This window comes from Melanaphis sacchari, unplaced genomic scaffold (assembly GCF_002803265.2).
Source record: "Melanaphis sacchari strain LSU unplaced genomic scaffold, SCAv2.0 Contig49_pilon_pilon, whole genome shotgun sequence".
In the NCBI taxonomy this organism is placed as follows: domain Eukaryota; kingdom Metazoa; phylum Arthropoda; class Insecta; order Hemiptera; family Aphididae; genus Melanaphis; species Melanaphis sacchari.
In genome coordinates this window covers 1,785,850-1,804,590 of record NW_020271334.1, presented here as the reverse complement: position 1 = coordinate 1,804,590, position 18,741 = coordinate 1,785,850, and the positions used below count along the sequence as shown (strand labels likewise).

Genomic DNA, 18,741 nt, shown 5'->3' with positions numbered 1-18,741 from the left:
ATTATTCATTTTTTTTTTCTATAACTTTTAATATGTCACAATATAGTTCAATCCATAATCGTAGTATGGTTAATAAATTGGTTTTATAAATGATATTGATAATATTTAGATTATAATTTAGTATGTCATATTTTTTTTCAAATAATGAATATTAAATTGGTTATAGACATTTTGACATTCTTCATACTATTTATGAATTTATGATAAGTTTTATTTTATTTTTAAGTTTACAGTTTAATAATAATTTGTTATGCTTTATGAATATTATACCTACTCTAGACAAATATAAATGAATGGTTAGTTTTTTAATTTTTAATATTTTATTCTGTAGCTGAAAATTTTTCGGAGTGTTTTGATACATACGATTCGAAATTCGGACGAATAATTTATGAGTTTAAAGTATTTAAGATTTAGAATATTTAGATGATCGGAGTAGTAGACCAATATTTTGCGGGACATCTCCGTAGGTACCACTCCATTTCGCTCATCTAAACTTTAAACTATACTAATACATTTTGAATTAATGATTATTCAGTAATAAAATAACCTTGTATGTATACAGTTTTATTTATGTCACTATACCGTATTTTACGTTTGGAAGATAGAATGGGCGTCGTAGTGTTATATCTTCGTTGACAAACCTTTTCGTCATTTTCAGCTCAAATGATGGTCGTGATTTATAGCTATGATGTAAATATAAAAAAAAGGAGCGTAAAATGTCTATACATAACTAAAATTCCTGTTACAACGACGGCGGCAACGATGGTGTATGCAAAAATAGCGGCTGCAGTCTGCTGCCATCACGCTATACCTACTTTTCACTGCTCGCCTTTCCATCTACGAGGGTATATAGTTGTACGGTTCCCTAGTGTGTCTGAGAAGTTATGAGTGGGCCCGAAACGATGACGTTTCACCAACAAACCCTGACAAGGATGTTTTATTGCCACGTTCCCCGCGCGATTTTCCACCATCCCATTATCGAGAAGACTCACTCACACATACACCATACAATGATTTTCCGGGAAAACCGCTTTTTCCCGCCCCGCAGCAACTATAATTGCTCGTAAACAACTCTTCCCACTGCACCTGTCGTGATTTGTGTCGGTGGTCTAATTCTTTCTCGTTATGCTACCGGTTTTTTTTATTTATTTGTTTGGTTTTTTTTTTTAGTTTCAGCTGGCATTGAGTTTTTCCTTTATTATTGCCCACCATACAAAATGGAATTTTGTATACATTTGTGTCACGGGCGTAAAAGGGCCCTCACTAACAAGGCAAAGGAAGGAAATGGAAAATTAGAATCACATTTCATGTTTCTTCTTTCCCTCGAGTTTTGTAATAAATTGAATAAAACCAGTGTTTCCTTTTTTTGTTTTTTTTTTACACCTTTTCAATTTTAAGATGAAAAAAATCACTGATAATAAAATTTTACATAACTATACTCATTTTCAAATGATATTCTAAAAAATATACAATTATTTATTTAAAAATAATGTTAAAACTATTTATCGTTATTCTTTACTTATATCATTAACTTTGACTTAAGTCTATAATAACTTACTGAAAATTATTTTTCATTAAATTCTTCTTATCCACTATAGGAATATAAAAATTAATACTCATGTCATTAAATGATTCTTAATATGTGTGATAATAAAATAGTCCTGTATTTGATTTTCTTTAAATATTTCACGATTATACGTCTTATTTAACACAACCAGAAGTTTGCAGTACTAGTAGATGATAATAATATTATAGTGTTGATGTGTACGTACACAAATTTTAATAGAAATAATTTAGTACCTATTAAAATTAAATATGAAATATACACTTTTAATTTATAATATTTAAAATATGTTTTAATCGATTTTTTTACTAAGTAATAAAATCTTCATTTACAAATTTACAATATCATATTATAATGGTTGTTTGGACATGTTAAGGAAATTTTATCATAAAACATTGTTTTATAATTATAAATAGTTTGATCAATAACGAAACTGTCAAAATTAAAAAAAATAATTTAATAATTTTTAAAAAGTTTGATGTTTTCCTGAAATCATAAAATATATATTTTGATATTTTAAACTTTTTTTTGAAGTTTTACTAACACGTTTTTTAATACTGTTTCCATGATTATTGAATTATTTGTATTAAGGTATTAGTATCGAAAAATAATTTATTCAACTACCTATGTTTTATAACGAGCGATACATTATTGAACAAACGCATTGGCTTTTATCAACTTTTTATAATTTAAATAATTTAATATTTTTTATACAGATCCAATTATTATAAAATGTAGGTATAATATTAAATGCGAATTGTGGCATTTGTATAATCATTTATGAATTTACACAAAATACCACTAACTGATCATTAGATATGTATTGATTTTTAAATGTAAAAAAAAAAAAAAATTGCAAAATGTTAATTGGGACTTGGGAAACATATTCAAATAATATCTTTATATATATTCATATTAATAAATTAATAAATAATATAAAAAACCATTAAGTAGGTAAACGTTTTAATATGCAGTGTCGAGTGTACAACGTTATTTATATAACTGGTAATGGATGTGTTGAATTTTAATTTTATTATATATTTTTATATAATGTATATATTATATATTATCGTTAAATTTAAATTTGATGATATACATATTAAATTTATATTATCATGCAAATTGATACTAAGCGGAAACGGTCTAACTTTTAAATTATAGGTTATAACAGTTATAAATTAAATATTTATTAAACAAAATAATTGTTTGATTTTTAATATTAAAATTTTAACAAATGTTTGTAATTTTTTTTTTTTTTTGTAAATTCCAATTATTTAAGAAGTATTAGAAATTTTTCATTTTTGACTTCTCAAGTACAAACTAAATTCTAAAATCATCCAGAAATCATCTTCAAAATGGCAAATAACAGAATTTTTCTTCTCTTTTTGTAAAAAGTGCTTCTAGAAACACACAAAAAAATAAATATATATCATTATAAATTAATGCATTCTTCACTCCATCCAGAATATAAAATATATTATAAAACACACACACACACAGATTTAAATAAATATATTATACACTAAGCATGCTCATCCTCATTATTCCGTTTAATAATGCATTTGTTAAAATTCTAATTTTTGTAATTTTAAATATATTTAAAGAATAAATTATACATTTCCGCGATTTTTGTATTATTTAAGAAGTGGCTTGTAGCAATTCAAACTTCTGTTTTTCAAATGAAAACCTCTATTTTTACTGTAAATTATTTAGAGCTTAACATTTTTTAAATATTGATAGATTAATATTTTAAAATCACTATAACCACAAATCTTCCAAACCTATTATCTTGAACTAATTGTCATTAGTACACATAGTTAAATAATATAGAATTTAAAAGAATTCTCATTTGAAAAACCGTTTGTATTTCTGCAGAACACTTCTTAAGTAGTATAATAAACTTAAGAATTTTAAAATAAGATCTTTTAGTATATTAAAAAAAAATTAAAAACCAGATTTTGAATAACTATGTTATTGAAGAAAAAATAGTGTGAGAATGCTTTGTAAATTACATTGTTTATTATAAATAATATGTTATTTAAATTAAGCATACATTTTATATTAATGTAGTATAAAGATAAATAATATATATATATGAACATTAATCTAGTAAGTGAGCCATGAAATAAACAAATGCGGTAATTTTGGAGAAACTTAGCTATTACTAAAAAAATTAAGTAGCAATATACTTAAATATGCACTTAATATTATGTAAATGTATCTGTTAATATAATTTTAATTTAAGCTTTCTACAGTGTTTGTAACATTGTAATCAAGAGATGATTAATTTATGGTTTGACCATAAAGATTTTTTTAATTTTGTTAAATACAATATAATTGTTTTACATTTCAATCAAAGAACTCGGACAGGATACATAATGGCATTGTATTGTATTTTATTTTTAGTTTTAATTTTCCTAATTTAATATAGTTTAATATACCTATATAGTTTACTATATGGTACATTTTAAGACTATAAGAATTAAAACGTGCTAATTAAAAAAGTAAAAAAAAAAAAACAAACACAATCTAAATATTATAATAGAGTAATATTATAATATTTAAACATAACACTACTTATAACAAAGCTAATTTTGAATCTACCTTTTATCATAGTAGACATTTATTTTAACGCATACAATTTAACTAGAAGTGCTGTTGTGATAAAAGAATTGTTAACCGAAGGGAAGTGCAATCTTTTTTTTATACATTTTAAATTGGTTATTCTATTACTTTACCCCAATGAGCGGAAAAAGTTCTAAGATTAAACATGAAAAAATCTACACTAACATGCCTTGGGGGCATGAAAACTTTTATTCTTCTAAACTTGTTCAATATGAGGGAGCACAAATTTTTGAACTCAAACTTCTGAAAACCATCAGTCTCCATTTATGTATATTGTATAATGATGTTAGTTGTAACCATGAAATATATTTATTTTTTTGAATATTTAAGTCAAAATCACAAAACAAGAAGGTATTGATTAGTGTTTCATTTTACTTGAAATTATTTTTTCATTGTTACAATACGCCTACATAACTAGTTAGAATTTTAAAAAATATATTAAAATCAAACTGTTTAACTTCAAATTAATATTTTAAAAATGTATATACATTATACATAATATTTTTTAGGATTATATATTTTGCTATATGCCCAATTAATGAAAATATTTTATTTTTCAAATTTTTATTTTTACTTAGTTATACTTAAATAATTTTGTTATGTACTTGAATCTCGGCGGAGTTTGTAAAATATATTCACATTAAATAATTTTTTATAGAGATATAATTACTTATTACTTATTTATATTTTTAAGTACAAAATAATTGTCTAGGCAGAAAGGTCATTATTGGAAATCATTAATCAGTCAAATATTCTATAAATGTCAGAAAATATAACATAAGTTTAAAGATGAATGTAGTTTAACTTATATTTTATTCTGTATCTATATGAAATAGGTTAGAAATACACTAAAAAGATAAATACTTGTCATTTTTTTTTTTTATGGACATTGAATTTCAGTATTTTTTTATATTATTACATTAACATATCATAGCATAGACCGAGACATAGAAAGCGAGTGTAAACAATATGAAGTTGTTATAATAATAATTGGAAATAAATGTTTTCTTGAACTACAAATAGGGCTTATATAAAAAAAAAGTTAAAAGGTTAAATTTATTGCTTTTGTAGTGAAAAAGAGAAATTCGAACTTGAAGCGAAGGATCGTATTTGGTGAACCATACATGTGGATTTGTATGTAAGCGGAACCCAAGTAATTTGTGGGGTCGCTTTTCAAGCTAATTTGTGCCCTTTCTGTGAGTGTGGTTAGTTGTGAAGGAGTGGAAAATCTTTTAAGTAACAGTAATTTATCGTCTTTCAACGAAATGGCAATTTACACGTATACGGCAGTCGATCAATCAGTGTGTTGATATGTTGCGTGTGTTGTGTGGAAGGGGTTACACTACACTATTTAATTGAATTAAAAATAAAAGCATACATTTTCTAAAATAAATTTAAGAATAAAAGTGCATAAATATAATTTATTTTATAAATATTGTATAGTTTCTGAGATTGATTGAATATGTTTTCAAGATATCATTCATACGTCAAATAAAAATATAATTTAATAAACTGAGAATTAAAATACTTTTGAATTGATATATTTTTTATGTTCCATATTATATTTATTTTCAAGTAAAAATAATACAACGCTTCAGTTAAAACTTAAAATTGACGTTTTCAGAAAGATATATATTATATGATGGGTTAAAGAATCGATCGTTATAAATATTGAAATGATAAATTTGTTGATATACTTACTCTGTTATTATAATATTCTATTTTTTGTTAGTTACATTTTTGTGATATATTTGTCATAATTATTAAACAGTCACTTAAAACATATTACACATACAGTTAATTTTAAATTTAAAAAATAAAAATAATTGTTAATTATTTAAATAAAACCATATTGCATTTTATGATATAAGCAAGTTGATAGATAAGTAATACCTGTAATTTATCTTACTAAAATAATAACTATTTGTTTCAATTGGGTACAAGGAAAATATAAAAATAAAATAAAATATATGGTTACATGATAAATATTATTATCGTGTTATACATACAAAGTAACAACTCGTCAGATCTTCCAAAAATTATTTTTATTTTTTTTATTATTTATAATAACACAGTCTTTCTCTTTGTCATAAACACTGCGTTTGTAATACTATTCCAAGTCAATAATATAATATTATATATTGATACTTACAATTTTTGCTCACTTTTATGATATTATTAAATGGTAATTGGTATACATTTTCCAAGAAATAAGACTTAGATTCTTCTTCGAATGATAATGTTTTATTTTCTCGTCTTGGTCTTTGAAGTATACTAAGCAGCAGTAAAAAAAAAAAATAATAAAAAAAAAAAAACGATTGTGAGGCTTTGTCATATTAATTGGGTTTCAACTGTAGTAGAAGAGAAACTCTGATCAAAGGATATTTCATCTGCAAACAGTTCAAAAGAAAATTAATTAAGTTGCATAACTTTGCCGCGAACTTTTAGAACTTTTACTAATCTCATTGGTACCTTTAAGTTAATGCAACGAGTAAACGGAAAACGGTCCTATCTTTATATTATATGCATACACTATTATTTATACAGTTTAAGTAATGACATTAGAACTACTTTTAGTTGTAAAAACAATTGACTGATTTGAACAATTAACAGCATTCACAAAAACAATATAAATAGAATTGTACAAAATAAATAATATAAATAACATAACCCAAACAATTATTTACTCTTTAGTTTCTGAACAAAGTGGAGAATAAATTGGTTTTACAATGATGTTTATTCTTTGTATTATCTTTTTTTGGGTAGATAGTGTTCAAAAAGTTTCAATTAACACTTTATTAAAGAGAATATTAAATCTTTCCTTATTTCTGCGCATTGTAGAGGTTTATGATTTTACTATTAGTTTTCCTAATAATTAGAAAAAATACCGGTAATCATAAAAAGATTTTAAAATTTTAAAAGAATATCAGAAACTACTATTTTAAACTGAAATTTAATCAGAATCTCTCTTTCTCTTTCTTTTTTTTTTTTACTAATTAAGTTTTGTATTATTTTTAATTTTATTGTAAAAATAATACATCTAAAAGACAAGTCAGTAGTAGTGTGACGGAACTAGGTAAGATTAAGGTAAGAATGATGGGTAGACGTTAGCAAGGCTCGTCGTGCAGTGAATTGGATTATTCGAACTATAATTATTATTTTATGTACCGTAAATAATTTTTAATGGGTACATTCTGTGTGGGCTGTAATTTAAAATCCTAGTTTTTATTCCTTCACATCTTATAATAATTTATATGCATGAAATATTTTAATATTTGATTAATTGTAAATGTATTTTATTATTAAATTTCAGTTATTTTGATATTATATATAGCTTATTTTTCTTATTTTAGTTTTCAAACAAATAAATAATTTTTAAACGTTTTACATCAAGTTTTTTTCCTCTTGGTTTAGATAGGTACTGTTGTATATTTTTCTTTGTTTTCAGTCGATTACCCGCGTTCATAAAAACACAATTCCAATGTAAAAAAACAACAATAAAGGAAAAAAATTATATTACAACGTGATGTTCTTCTATAACAAAAAAAAATCATAGCGTACACCATACAAGTTTTATCTATAAAATAATAATATATTTATCTTTTGTACACTCTTGCTCATCTAGTTATTTAGAAAGAATTTAATTTCGTATAATCTTATAACAATGCATTGTCATATCTTAAAGCTATAGTTTAACTGAAAAATATTGTTATATAATATAATACAATGATTTGAGTGACTTTAATCATAATATAATTTAATATGCCATACCGATAGGCACATACCGTTATAGATGGTCGATAAAATCTTTGAAGAAATAATAAAAAATAAATTCAAATACTATCAAAGTAGGTGATCATGACGCTTTTTTAATGTATAAATTATTAGTGTACATAATATGAACCATATAATTTATTTCAACAAATAAATGAATTCGTATTTTTAGACTTTGTCATGGCCACTTAAATTAAACTAAATCCCTATAATATATTATGTACTTAAATCGGTTGTACTTACGAACGACGCATTGCATATATAAGTACGTAAAATAGAAATTTAATTTATTGTTATTATTATTATAATTATATTGTTTTTCTATACTCAAACGTCAATTTTATTTATGTGTACAACTCGAATGACAGAATGTTTTGATCTATCAGGGTCTTGCTCTATGATAGGACACGAGTGATACCTATTACTTATCTATAAATTTTCTAAAAGAGACTGATTATGGTGTATATTGTACGATAAATGGAAATAGTACTCATATTTGTTATAGGTATTGTTCAAAAATAAGAATTATGTATTTTAATGACGATGGACAAGGATTACCTGTTAATAATATGATATACTTTAATTAAACTCTTGTTCGTGATTAATTATCTTTTTGTGGTTAATGACAATATTAAAAACGATATGAATTACGTTCTAATGGTTCAAAAATCATTTTATATAAATGTAGCTAAATCTTCGAATATTTTTATTCGTCGATACAATATTACAACTATTCGATTGAAAAGATATAATTATTGTATTGAATTTATAATATTTTAATACAGTTTTTGATTTGTTTTTGAATTAAAATAAATTAATGTTTATATTTTGTTTTTATATATTATTTACTTTGAATAATACATAGCTCGGTAATATTTTGTAACATAACTTATGGTATGCACTAAATAATATGTCTACATGGTAGTGAAAAAAAAAAACATTACTTAGTAACATTACACTTATTAAGAAGAATATTTTTAACCATGAAATTGAAGCTGTTTTTCATAAAATGATAAAATTAGTTTCATTTTCAACAAAAGTACAAGGAAGAATGACAATAATCATACTTGTATTATCCATCGCTGTTTTTAATTTGTTTGTGTAGTTACACAATATTTAAGCTTGGTAATTCTTCCTACACCTATATTTTTTTATAATTTTCTAATAAAGAATAAAAACGGTAGTGTTTACGACATCATAATAGTATATTATAACTTGACTATATACTTACTGTATTTACATTTTAAAGTAGGTACATTAGGTATATTATCATTATAATAACGTCATACACATGAGAATGACGGTAAATTGTGTATCTAAAACGCCGCTTGACAAATGTTCGTCTCATTGGAATTGATATGTTATACTATGTGAACACTATAACAAAGTATACACCATAGATCAGAGTTTGTTAAATCACAAATAAACGTAACAGTATAATTTGATTATATTTTACATAATATTCATGCCAACAAACTTCACTCGGAATTCCATAATAATATTAATACAACCAGCTATCTGTATAATATACCTATTTCTGTGAAGATAATCAAAATAATAATAATAGTGAAAAAAGAATCGCACACAAGCGACCAATAAGACCTGTACTTTTATGTTAATGTTGACGACTATGTAGGAGTTTTCTCTCAAAACTTTGACAATCATCATGCGAATACGGGTCTTATGGTGGTCTGTGGGGAAATAGAGTCCTTTATGATACAACCCAGCCATATATTGAGCCCCGAGGACACTTTCGTTTCAATCTGGCATGTCCTATTACAGACGGTCCAGTTTGCTTTTAAAGCAATCGTAATTGAAAAGGTATCGACCAAAAAAAAAAAAAAAATAAAAAAAATATTCATTGGCAAATATAAAATACATACCATTTGTTATTGTTTAAAATAAAATAATAAACATAGATGTTCGAAATTACTTTCAATTCACCGCAGTAATTTTTATAGGATTTATCTTGATTCTCGTATGCATATAGAGACGGCATGGAGATGATTAGATTTTATAACAATGTAAGATTAATTATAAAGTACGCTAAAAATACTTGAACAAAAGTATGTAAATTCGTTTTAATTGTGTAAAGCATTTTTTTTTTGTCTTATATCGTGAATATTATATAATTTTGAATTCTTAGAAAGACTTATAATTTATTCATTTAAAACGATATGTTTAATTATATCTATATATATATTATATATAAATTAGTTTATAATTTAAGATACTAATACCTATCTATCGTGAGCATTAAAAACTATTAAAGTTTCATTTAACTTTTAAATTTAAATATTAGTTGGATATTTAGTTAAGTTTATATTTTAAAGAGATAATTTTTAATTACCTAACTCAACGTTGAAAGGAAATATTACGTATTACTTTAGAATATTAATATAATATATTTAATAAATTAAATAGTGATATTTACGATTAGAATAAATCTATTTTTACTGAAATAGCTTGACAATTTTTTTTATAAAACAAATAAAACCCTAAAGTTATACAAAAATTAAATAATTTGATTTTAGTTTTCTTTTTATGTTAGATGTTATTTGTTTTGCTAATTAGTATTGCTTGTAAAAATTAATAATAATTATCATTATCTTAAGTTAGTACAGTTTACTATTAATAATTTATGATAATACTAAAAAATTAGATACAAAGTTAATGATTGTCAAACATTTTTAAAATCAAAGGAAAATTACTGTGTTTTAAACATTTTATAATTATGTTAGTAGAATTAATAGTTTTAATTTATTATTTAAAATTGTTTAATATAAAAAATATCCAAAATAATATTATTTAATGATCAAATTATAATTATGAATTATGAGCAATTTTAAATTTCAAAAACATTCTATAAGCATTCTAGTAAACTAAGTTCATTGATTTAACTATAAATTGCATAATAACAGGTTTAATTATTAATTTTAGGTATATCCATAAATGAAAAGTTAATTTTTTATAACATTGATCTAAAACACCTAATTTTTTAACACTAGCATTAGGAACACATTAGTCACAAATTTATTTTATTTTATAGTCTTTATTATAGAATAACTTAATTAATAATAATGAAAATATAATCAAACGAATTTTAAATTGCAAGCAACAAACATCTCTAAAGAATAAAAATAAATAAAATATTCTGCCCTATTCTGGGCAGAATAGTAACATTTATTGTCTTTATTATCGTGTTTTTGTGCATCAGGTGAAATAGGAAGAAAATACAATTAAAAATGTAATTATAAATCCTAGTTACCTACCCAACTAGGATATTTTTTTTTCATGGCATAAAATGTTGAAACGAAAAGCTATTGTACACGTATACTATATAATATACTATATAGTTATACATATAGTTTATATTTAACGAGAAAAATATTATAATTAATTTTAAACATTTCGGTTAATCATGTTTTCTTAATCGATACGTCATGTTGACAATGTCAATAATTCGTCTGTCGTTTTATTGACGTGTTATGTTTACCACGTGGTACATTAAAAAAAAAAAAATGTCCAACACATATGTGCGTATGTAACCCTACACAATAAATCACCCATATGCGTCAACCAGTAAGTACATTCGAGAAACAACTTCCGGGTAACGCCTTTGATGGGAGATGTATACAAAACGAGGGTGTGAATTAAACCGTTATCGAATAATATAATATATGCTCGTAATTATTTTCAGTTTCTGTGTACTTAGTAGTATAAACAAAGATGGACAATACCTCAGCAGTAAGACCTTTTGAATTTTGATTTTGTTTGATGTGTTTTTATTATTTTTGCGCCTTATGGCGTTGTTGTTAAATTTTATTAAATTTTACTAGTATTCATTCCAACATAAGTAATTATTTTTGTTATTAAAATATTAAAAATAGAGTTCAAAAAATAAGGATAATTTCTTAGAAATTTATTTCAAGCTTGGAAGATTATACAACACAATTATTAGATATACACAACAATTATAATATTTTATGGTGAAAATTATTAAATATGAAACTTATCATAACAATTGTTTTATTTAAATTCATTTAACATCTAGTATCAAAGAAATTTATATTAAGTTTGACCTACTGTAATTATATTATTTCTATAGTTTTATTATTTTGTAGTCTTAGAAAATTATAACAAATATTTAGATCTTTAGAAAGTAGTTCTACGACATAGTATATTTTATTATTTTATTTTGAAATTATGTACGATGTAAATTTAGAATAGTTCTCTACATAAAATCAAAAGGTTAGATAAGGTTTTTTTCTTTTAATATTAGTGAGATACACTGCATTACACTATATTTGTGGGCCTTAAGTTTTATTTCTTAGAATTTGGATCATGGTAGAAGAATATTTTACTACCTATGTAACGTTTATTTCAAATTTTATGTAAATGATTAATTATATCGGTTTAACAAAATAAAAGATCTTTTGTTATTAAAAGTATATATTACGTATGATTTTTAAATCAATAGATTTGTCATATAAACAATACATATTGAAATTAAATGTAATTTTTGAGTTATGAAAAATTAAATACAATTTATCTTTTTTATTTATAATATTTACATATCAAGAAATATTTCTTTTTTTATTTTCCTGCTAACAATAAAATAACTTAATGGACATTTATTGTGTAGTACTGTAGTAATATAAAATATTTATAATATGAATGTTATGAATAGTTTATGGTGTTTTATATTGTCATCTAAATAATATTGTTACTGGATAGAATGAGTAGACACAATAGAAAATTTAATTTTTTTATGTATGTGTTTCTGATTTCTGAGAGTAAATTAAATAGTTTTACATAATATTTTACGATTTAGCTGATGCTAAATTCGTAGCGATTATTAACAAAGATTATATTTTAAATAAATTCTACACACTGTCTATTCAAATTTTAAAAATGTTGATGTGCTGTATATAAAATATGTACTAGTCGTGTTGTGTCTTCGCATCTTGTCTATCATAACATCGACTGCATTAGCCGCGATGATGGTTTATTTTATTTTTTCAAGAACGCAGTTGAGTATAGTCGTATGGACTAAACAAAAAGTGTAGTTTAGAAACAAGGGTACAATATTATACTCTTTATACCTAATGATATAAATGATAAACGACGACAAACTATCTACTTAAAACTTATATCAGTCACTATGACTGACTGCGCATTTTTAATGATCTTATATAAACCATGTAAGAATCCTCTTTTGCTTATTAAAAGCTTTTAGTAATCAACTTTTTGAAGAAATACATTGAAATATAATTATACATAATATGCACCTATTTTATTAAGGAAGCACTTCAAAAAAAAGTAGCGTCGTGAACGCGTATATTCGTTAATATGTATGTTATATCTACCAAGTATAATGCATATATTATACTAATGTAAAATGTCTACCCACCATTTAATTAACTGTTTATGAATTATTATGACTATATTTAATTTATGTTTTGTGTGTCGCGAACTTTGATGCGTAAATGTATTCCAATGTATACAAATGATGTTTGAAATGAAAGTTATTGAACAAAATATTAAAACGTCATTGAAAGAAAACAAGTTCATGTATGTATAAATATTTGTGATTTGTATGCTATACCATACTAAACTCTAGTTTAGTTAATTTTTTTGATAACGGTTTTAATTGAATCAGCTGTTATTAATCAAAAACAATTTTTAGTAATATTGCCTAAACGGCAAACAAATTTTAAAACGATTTTATTTAGAATAGTTTTGATAACATTTGAAAAAAAAAATGTCCTACAAATGTAAAAATAATACAAAATCAGTGATAGTTACTTAATTTTATTATAATATGGTATGGCAAGAAATAATTATATATGCTTATTTATGTTTTAATCATAAATACTGTTGAGTGTTATTGATATGTATATTGTACTTAATTATTATTTGTACACGAGTACATTGTAAAATTTGTTACTAAATTCATGTTTAACGAAAAAAAAAAAAAAGAAATATAATTTATCAGTCACTTGTTTCACTTTTATAATGCAATTTTTTTTCAATGAATCCGCATAATGTCAATGTGCACCGTAAAATATCCTTGATTCCCTGATACAAAAGGTACCTACTCGGTGACGTGGAGTTAGAAATGGAATTGTTAAAAATATATGAGTAACACGTGAGGCGAGGGAGAAATACTTTATAGTATAACAACGTGTTTTGCTCTGGTTTTGATTAAAATACGAAGAAAACGTCTTCTGGGAATACTTTGTGCGCATCTTCCTTTTTACATTTATTTTGATTATATATATGCTTATATGTATACATATTTATTATTATGTTTACCTAAAGTGTAAAAAAAGATTTGAAAAAAAATCAGTCTGCATAAAATACTAAATAAAAGTGAGTTTTTTGAAAATAACAAGAAAAAAAAAAATCTAATAATTATTTTTAATTTAAGTACACGCTAAGATACAAATGATTTTTAGCCACAGCTTGTGGTACTTTAACTATAGCTAAATTATGTTTTTTTACATTTAGCTTTTTAAATTCAATTTAGTTAAATTCTATCGTGAGTTTCGATTGTTAAGATGTTCTTCTATCGTTTTACTTTATTTTATAAATAGTGAATCCTTATGAGTCTATTTATCGTACCGCTATAAATTATAATATTACCATATTATTAAGAGTTATCTATTAATATGAATAAATAAAAAATTAGAAAATATATAATGTATTGTCTTGGGTTAATAATTGCGTCAACTAAACTTATTTATCTATATTAATAAATATTTTTTTTTGTAAAAATAAATTTTAAACTTATATCTTAGAATATAATAATGTAAAATAATAGTTTTTTCGTTTGTTTAAATTTTCTAAAAATTCTGAAAAAAATTTAAAATGTTTTTTAAAGGTATATGTTCTTAAATTTTTATTCATTATTTTCGTACATTACCTTAATCCAAAATCGTAGAAGTGTCATAAAAGGACGATCTCCAAATCAAGTATTTTCTGTGTTAAACCGTTTTATTAATATAACTCATGTTTATTGTACCTAATTTGTAAAGTTTTGGTAAACCAATAAAAAAAAATAAATAAAAATTGGTGTGAAATTGAATAACATAGAAGTTAAAATATTAAGATATATTGATGTTCTTGTAGAAATAGATTATATTTTAAATGAAAAGTGACAACATAAATATAATTATCTGCTAAACTTTTATTTTATAATTACTTGAAAATAATGGTACTTATAAGTAGGTATGGAATAAGTATAAGAGGTCTTTTACTCGTATTAACAAATTTAAAGTTATGAGAAAATTCCTGTCAAAAAATGTATGTTTGCTTTTGTTGTCATACCTTGTGAATTTGATATGCTTCTTATAAAATATCTTGTGTAAAATATTTTCTTACATGATGTACGAGTAAAATGGTAACAAAAGCTCCCTTTCTTTTGTTACATTTGCGCTCAACGACCTCTTAGGGGCTGTCTAGAATGCAATCTGTGACAGAAAAGACACCTAAGTGAAAGATACCATGGACCTAGTGTAGTATAGAAAGGGTAATATAGAAAATATGATCATATTTACCTGTGTTTGTATTGTTACATAACCTTTGACCATCATGATCTTCGAATCGTAGTCATGGTGATATTGATTTACTTTAGAATGCCTATATGACAAAATATATAAGCTGTTTTTTGAACTAAACATATAACTCGTGTGTCATACAAATTTGACACATATCTAGGTATTGATAGTGAATATAATAATATGCCAGTGTTTTGAGGTTCAGTTACAATAAGTGGGTCAGTTTTATTCCTTTGGGGTCATTGAATGCGAAAAGTAAAGATGTTTTAAATTATTATTATTGATAACAATTTTTTTTTTTTTTTAGATTTTTTTCAACATGTGCAAGCCATATTTAAATGTTTTCCGATAAGCGTCTTTCTTTCATCGTACACTGTCAGGCATAGACAAAATGGCGGATGTGCTTTCCAATACCGATTCGTATCGATGCGACAAAACGAATTGTTTTGTGTCTCGAAAATGATCGTGTGGACAGGTTTGCGATTTACAATGCAGTGGTTCGTGGTTCTTGTGTTGCTGCTTGCGTACCGGTTGGGACCTGCCAATTCATTCAGTTATCGTAAGTGATTCATATTTTTCTTATCAGTATGACTACGAACATTTTTTTTTGTTAATATTATTTAAGCTCAATCTCAGTCGAATTGTTTTTATTATACTTGAATCTCATTGAATCTCAATAAAAATAAATAATTTTAATAGTTTTAAATACACGGTCATTTAGCGATTCTTTTCTAAATTTAAGTAATGCTAAATATGCATGTAAATCTGCCAGAAAAAAAACTTTTTAAATATTAACATAGAGTATTTTATAGAAACTAAGTTTTATACAAATTTTTATATGATATTAAACTATGTTTATTATTTTAACTATTGTATATCGTTTTATTATATCTCATTTGTCTAAATTAAATTTTAATGTAAAGAAAAAAATCTTGAAAGTTATTTTTTATTTATAAATTAAATTGTATGTATTTCAAGAAAAATAAAACTATAAAACTTAAAAGCTTTTGATTGATTTTTATTTTACTTTGATGATATAGCCATTAGCACTACATAAATTTACATTATTGTAATTAACTAAAAGCATTGTATAATATGTTTACTTATTCATAGTTTTTTGTTGTAATTAATTAAATAAGTTGTCAATGCTGAAGACAATTATTCACGTTTTAAACAATCATATAAATCGATTTAAGATTTAACTAAGTATTTATATAAATATATATATTTATTATAATATGAAGAAATTATTAAAATTTAAAAGATTTAAACTTAATTTTTGAAGTTTTATTAATTTTGATAAAAATGCATCAATTTAATAAATTTCTTGTAATTAAAATTCTCATTAATTACACAATTTCTATTATTATTTAAGTTCAAAATACAAATTTAATTTAAAATAAAACTTTAGAACAAAAACTCTAAAATAAGTGAAAATTAAAAAAAAAATTTGAAATAATTAATCAGTAACAATTTCAAGTTGTAATATTATTCTAAAAGTTTTCGTTCCCGGTAGAAATCGAACCAACTGGGCACTCCTCATGGAATTCCCTTTGATTTCTGCTTATTGAAATTTTCTTGGAAAAGCATTTGGAAATTTTAAAGATGACCTTTATAAAGTTACCATCTGCATCCAATATTGGAAAGATACCAAATAGGGAACTTTTTGATAACAAAAAAAAAAAAAAAAATGAATAAATAAATATAAGAAACATATGGTTGAAAAAATAATTATATTGAGTTTTAAAACTGAAAAAAATCATATGTACGTCAAACTTGACGTACTCAAGTACTTGAGTATATTCTTGGTATTTATGTGTCAATATAAAATTTATAAATACTAATTAACGCCAAAAAGAAAAAAAGTATATCACCATTATAATATGCACACTGTTTAATGCATATATAATAATATATGTATACATAATAGGTACATAAATAATATATATATATATATAATAACAATTGTATGAATAAACGTTATAATATTCCACATGATTAGATTTGCGTGTTTTGAGTTCAGGTACGTCGTTCTACATGCAAAAGTATGTGTATGGTATATTTTCCAAAATTAAAAAAAAAAAAATACTACTAAAACACGCAATGGAACAATAAAAACATATTAGCATGCGAAATTTGATCTGACGTCGTATTCCATTAACCTGTCTATGAAAACACGAGAATCTCTTAATACACTCGAATGCATAAATGTTTTAATAAAAATGTTACTGTTCGTAACAATTTATTTAATACAATAGTTATCAGTCACGTTTATTACGTATGCTTGGTACTCAAGTTGTCACACGAAATGCCCACTTGGAATAATCATAAAATAAACGCTTTTAAACAAACATTCCTTAGTAAAAAAACATTTCGATAGAATCTTGACCCATAGTAGATAAGTAATTTTTTGAAAATTAGATCACCTTATAACATGACATTGTCACAATGTTATGTATAATTTCATTCCTAGCAACCCACATCTTTCATTATTGTCTGATATTTTGGACTAAAGTTTGATGGTTATTATTAAAAAAATTAAAAAATGTAAATATTAATAAAATCATCGTATGATTAATACTTAATGATTTAAAACTATAATTTTCGTGTAGGTTATTATTTGTTTGAATTAACTATGAATTATTGATTAAAGGCTATAAAACAGACGTTCAAAAATAAAATTAAAACTATGTTTTTTTATATTGTTTTTCAAATATAATCAGTATACCTGCGTATTATATTTGAAAATTAAAAAGATAAGTTTTACTATGATGTTTTAAACTATAATAGACTTTAAATTATTTTGAAAATCAAACAAAATAATCAACATTCTAATTAAATGAATGCATTCACATAGTTTCAAATACTTTGGTATTCGATACAAAACATCGTTTTTGACAATGATCGAATAATTTAGTTATATTATCATTAATAATGATTATTATTATTAGTGTAGAAATATTATAGAATAATAATAATAATAATAATAATAATATCGTGAATCGTGATTTTCTATGACCGGTAATTTAATATAATATAATATAATTATTATACACCATTATATATTTTTTAATGTCTTTAATTATATACAATAAGCTCAGTGGGGAACATGTCAGCTGGTGTTACTGTTCGGGCTGTTGGATATAAATTGTAATTGTACTACAAATTTTTTATAGTTCGTATTCATATACAAAATGTATGAACTAGTACAGTTCA

The 18,741-nt window shown here is 23.8% G+C and overlaps 1 protein-coding gene across 2 annotated transcripts in view; it reads left to right on the top strand.

The window, feature by feature from the left end:
• LOC112598669 (discoidin domain-containing receptor 2-like) overlaps positions 1–18,741 on the top strand; it is a 258,298-nt gene that overhangs the window by 26,509 nt on the left and 213,048 nt on the right. For both annotated transcript variants that reach the window (XM_025345197.1, XM_025345198.1), the window contains exon 2: positions 15,833–16,084. In XM_025345197.1, the coding sequence (XP_025200982.1) occupies positions 15,952–16,084 (133 nt within the window). In that variant the 5' untranslated portion in view covers positions 15,833–15,951. The remainder of the gene's footprint in view (positions 1–15,832; positions 16,085–18,741) is intronic.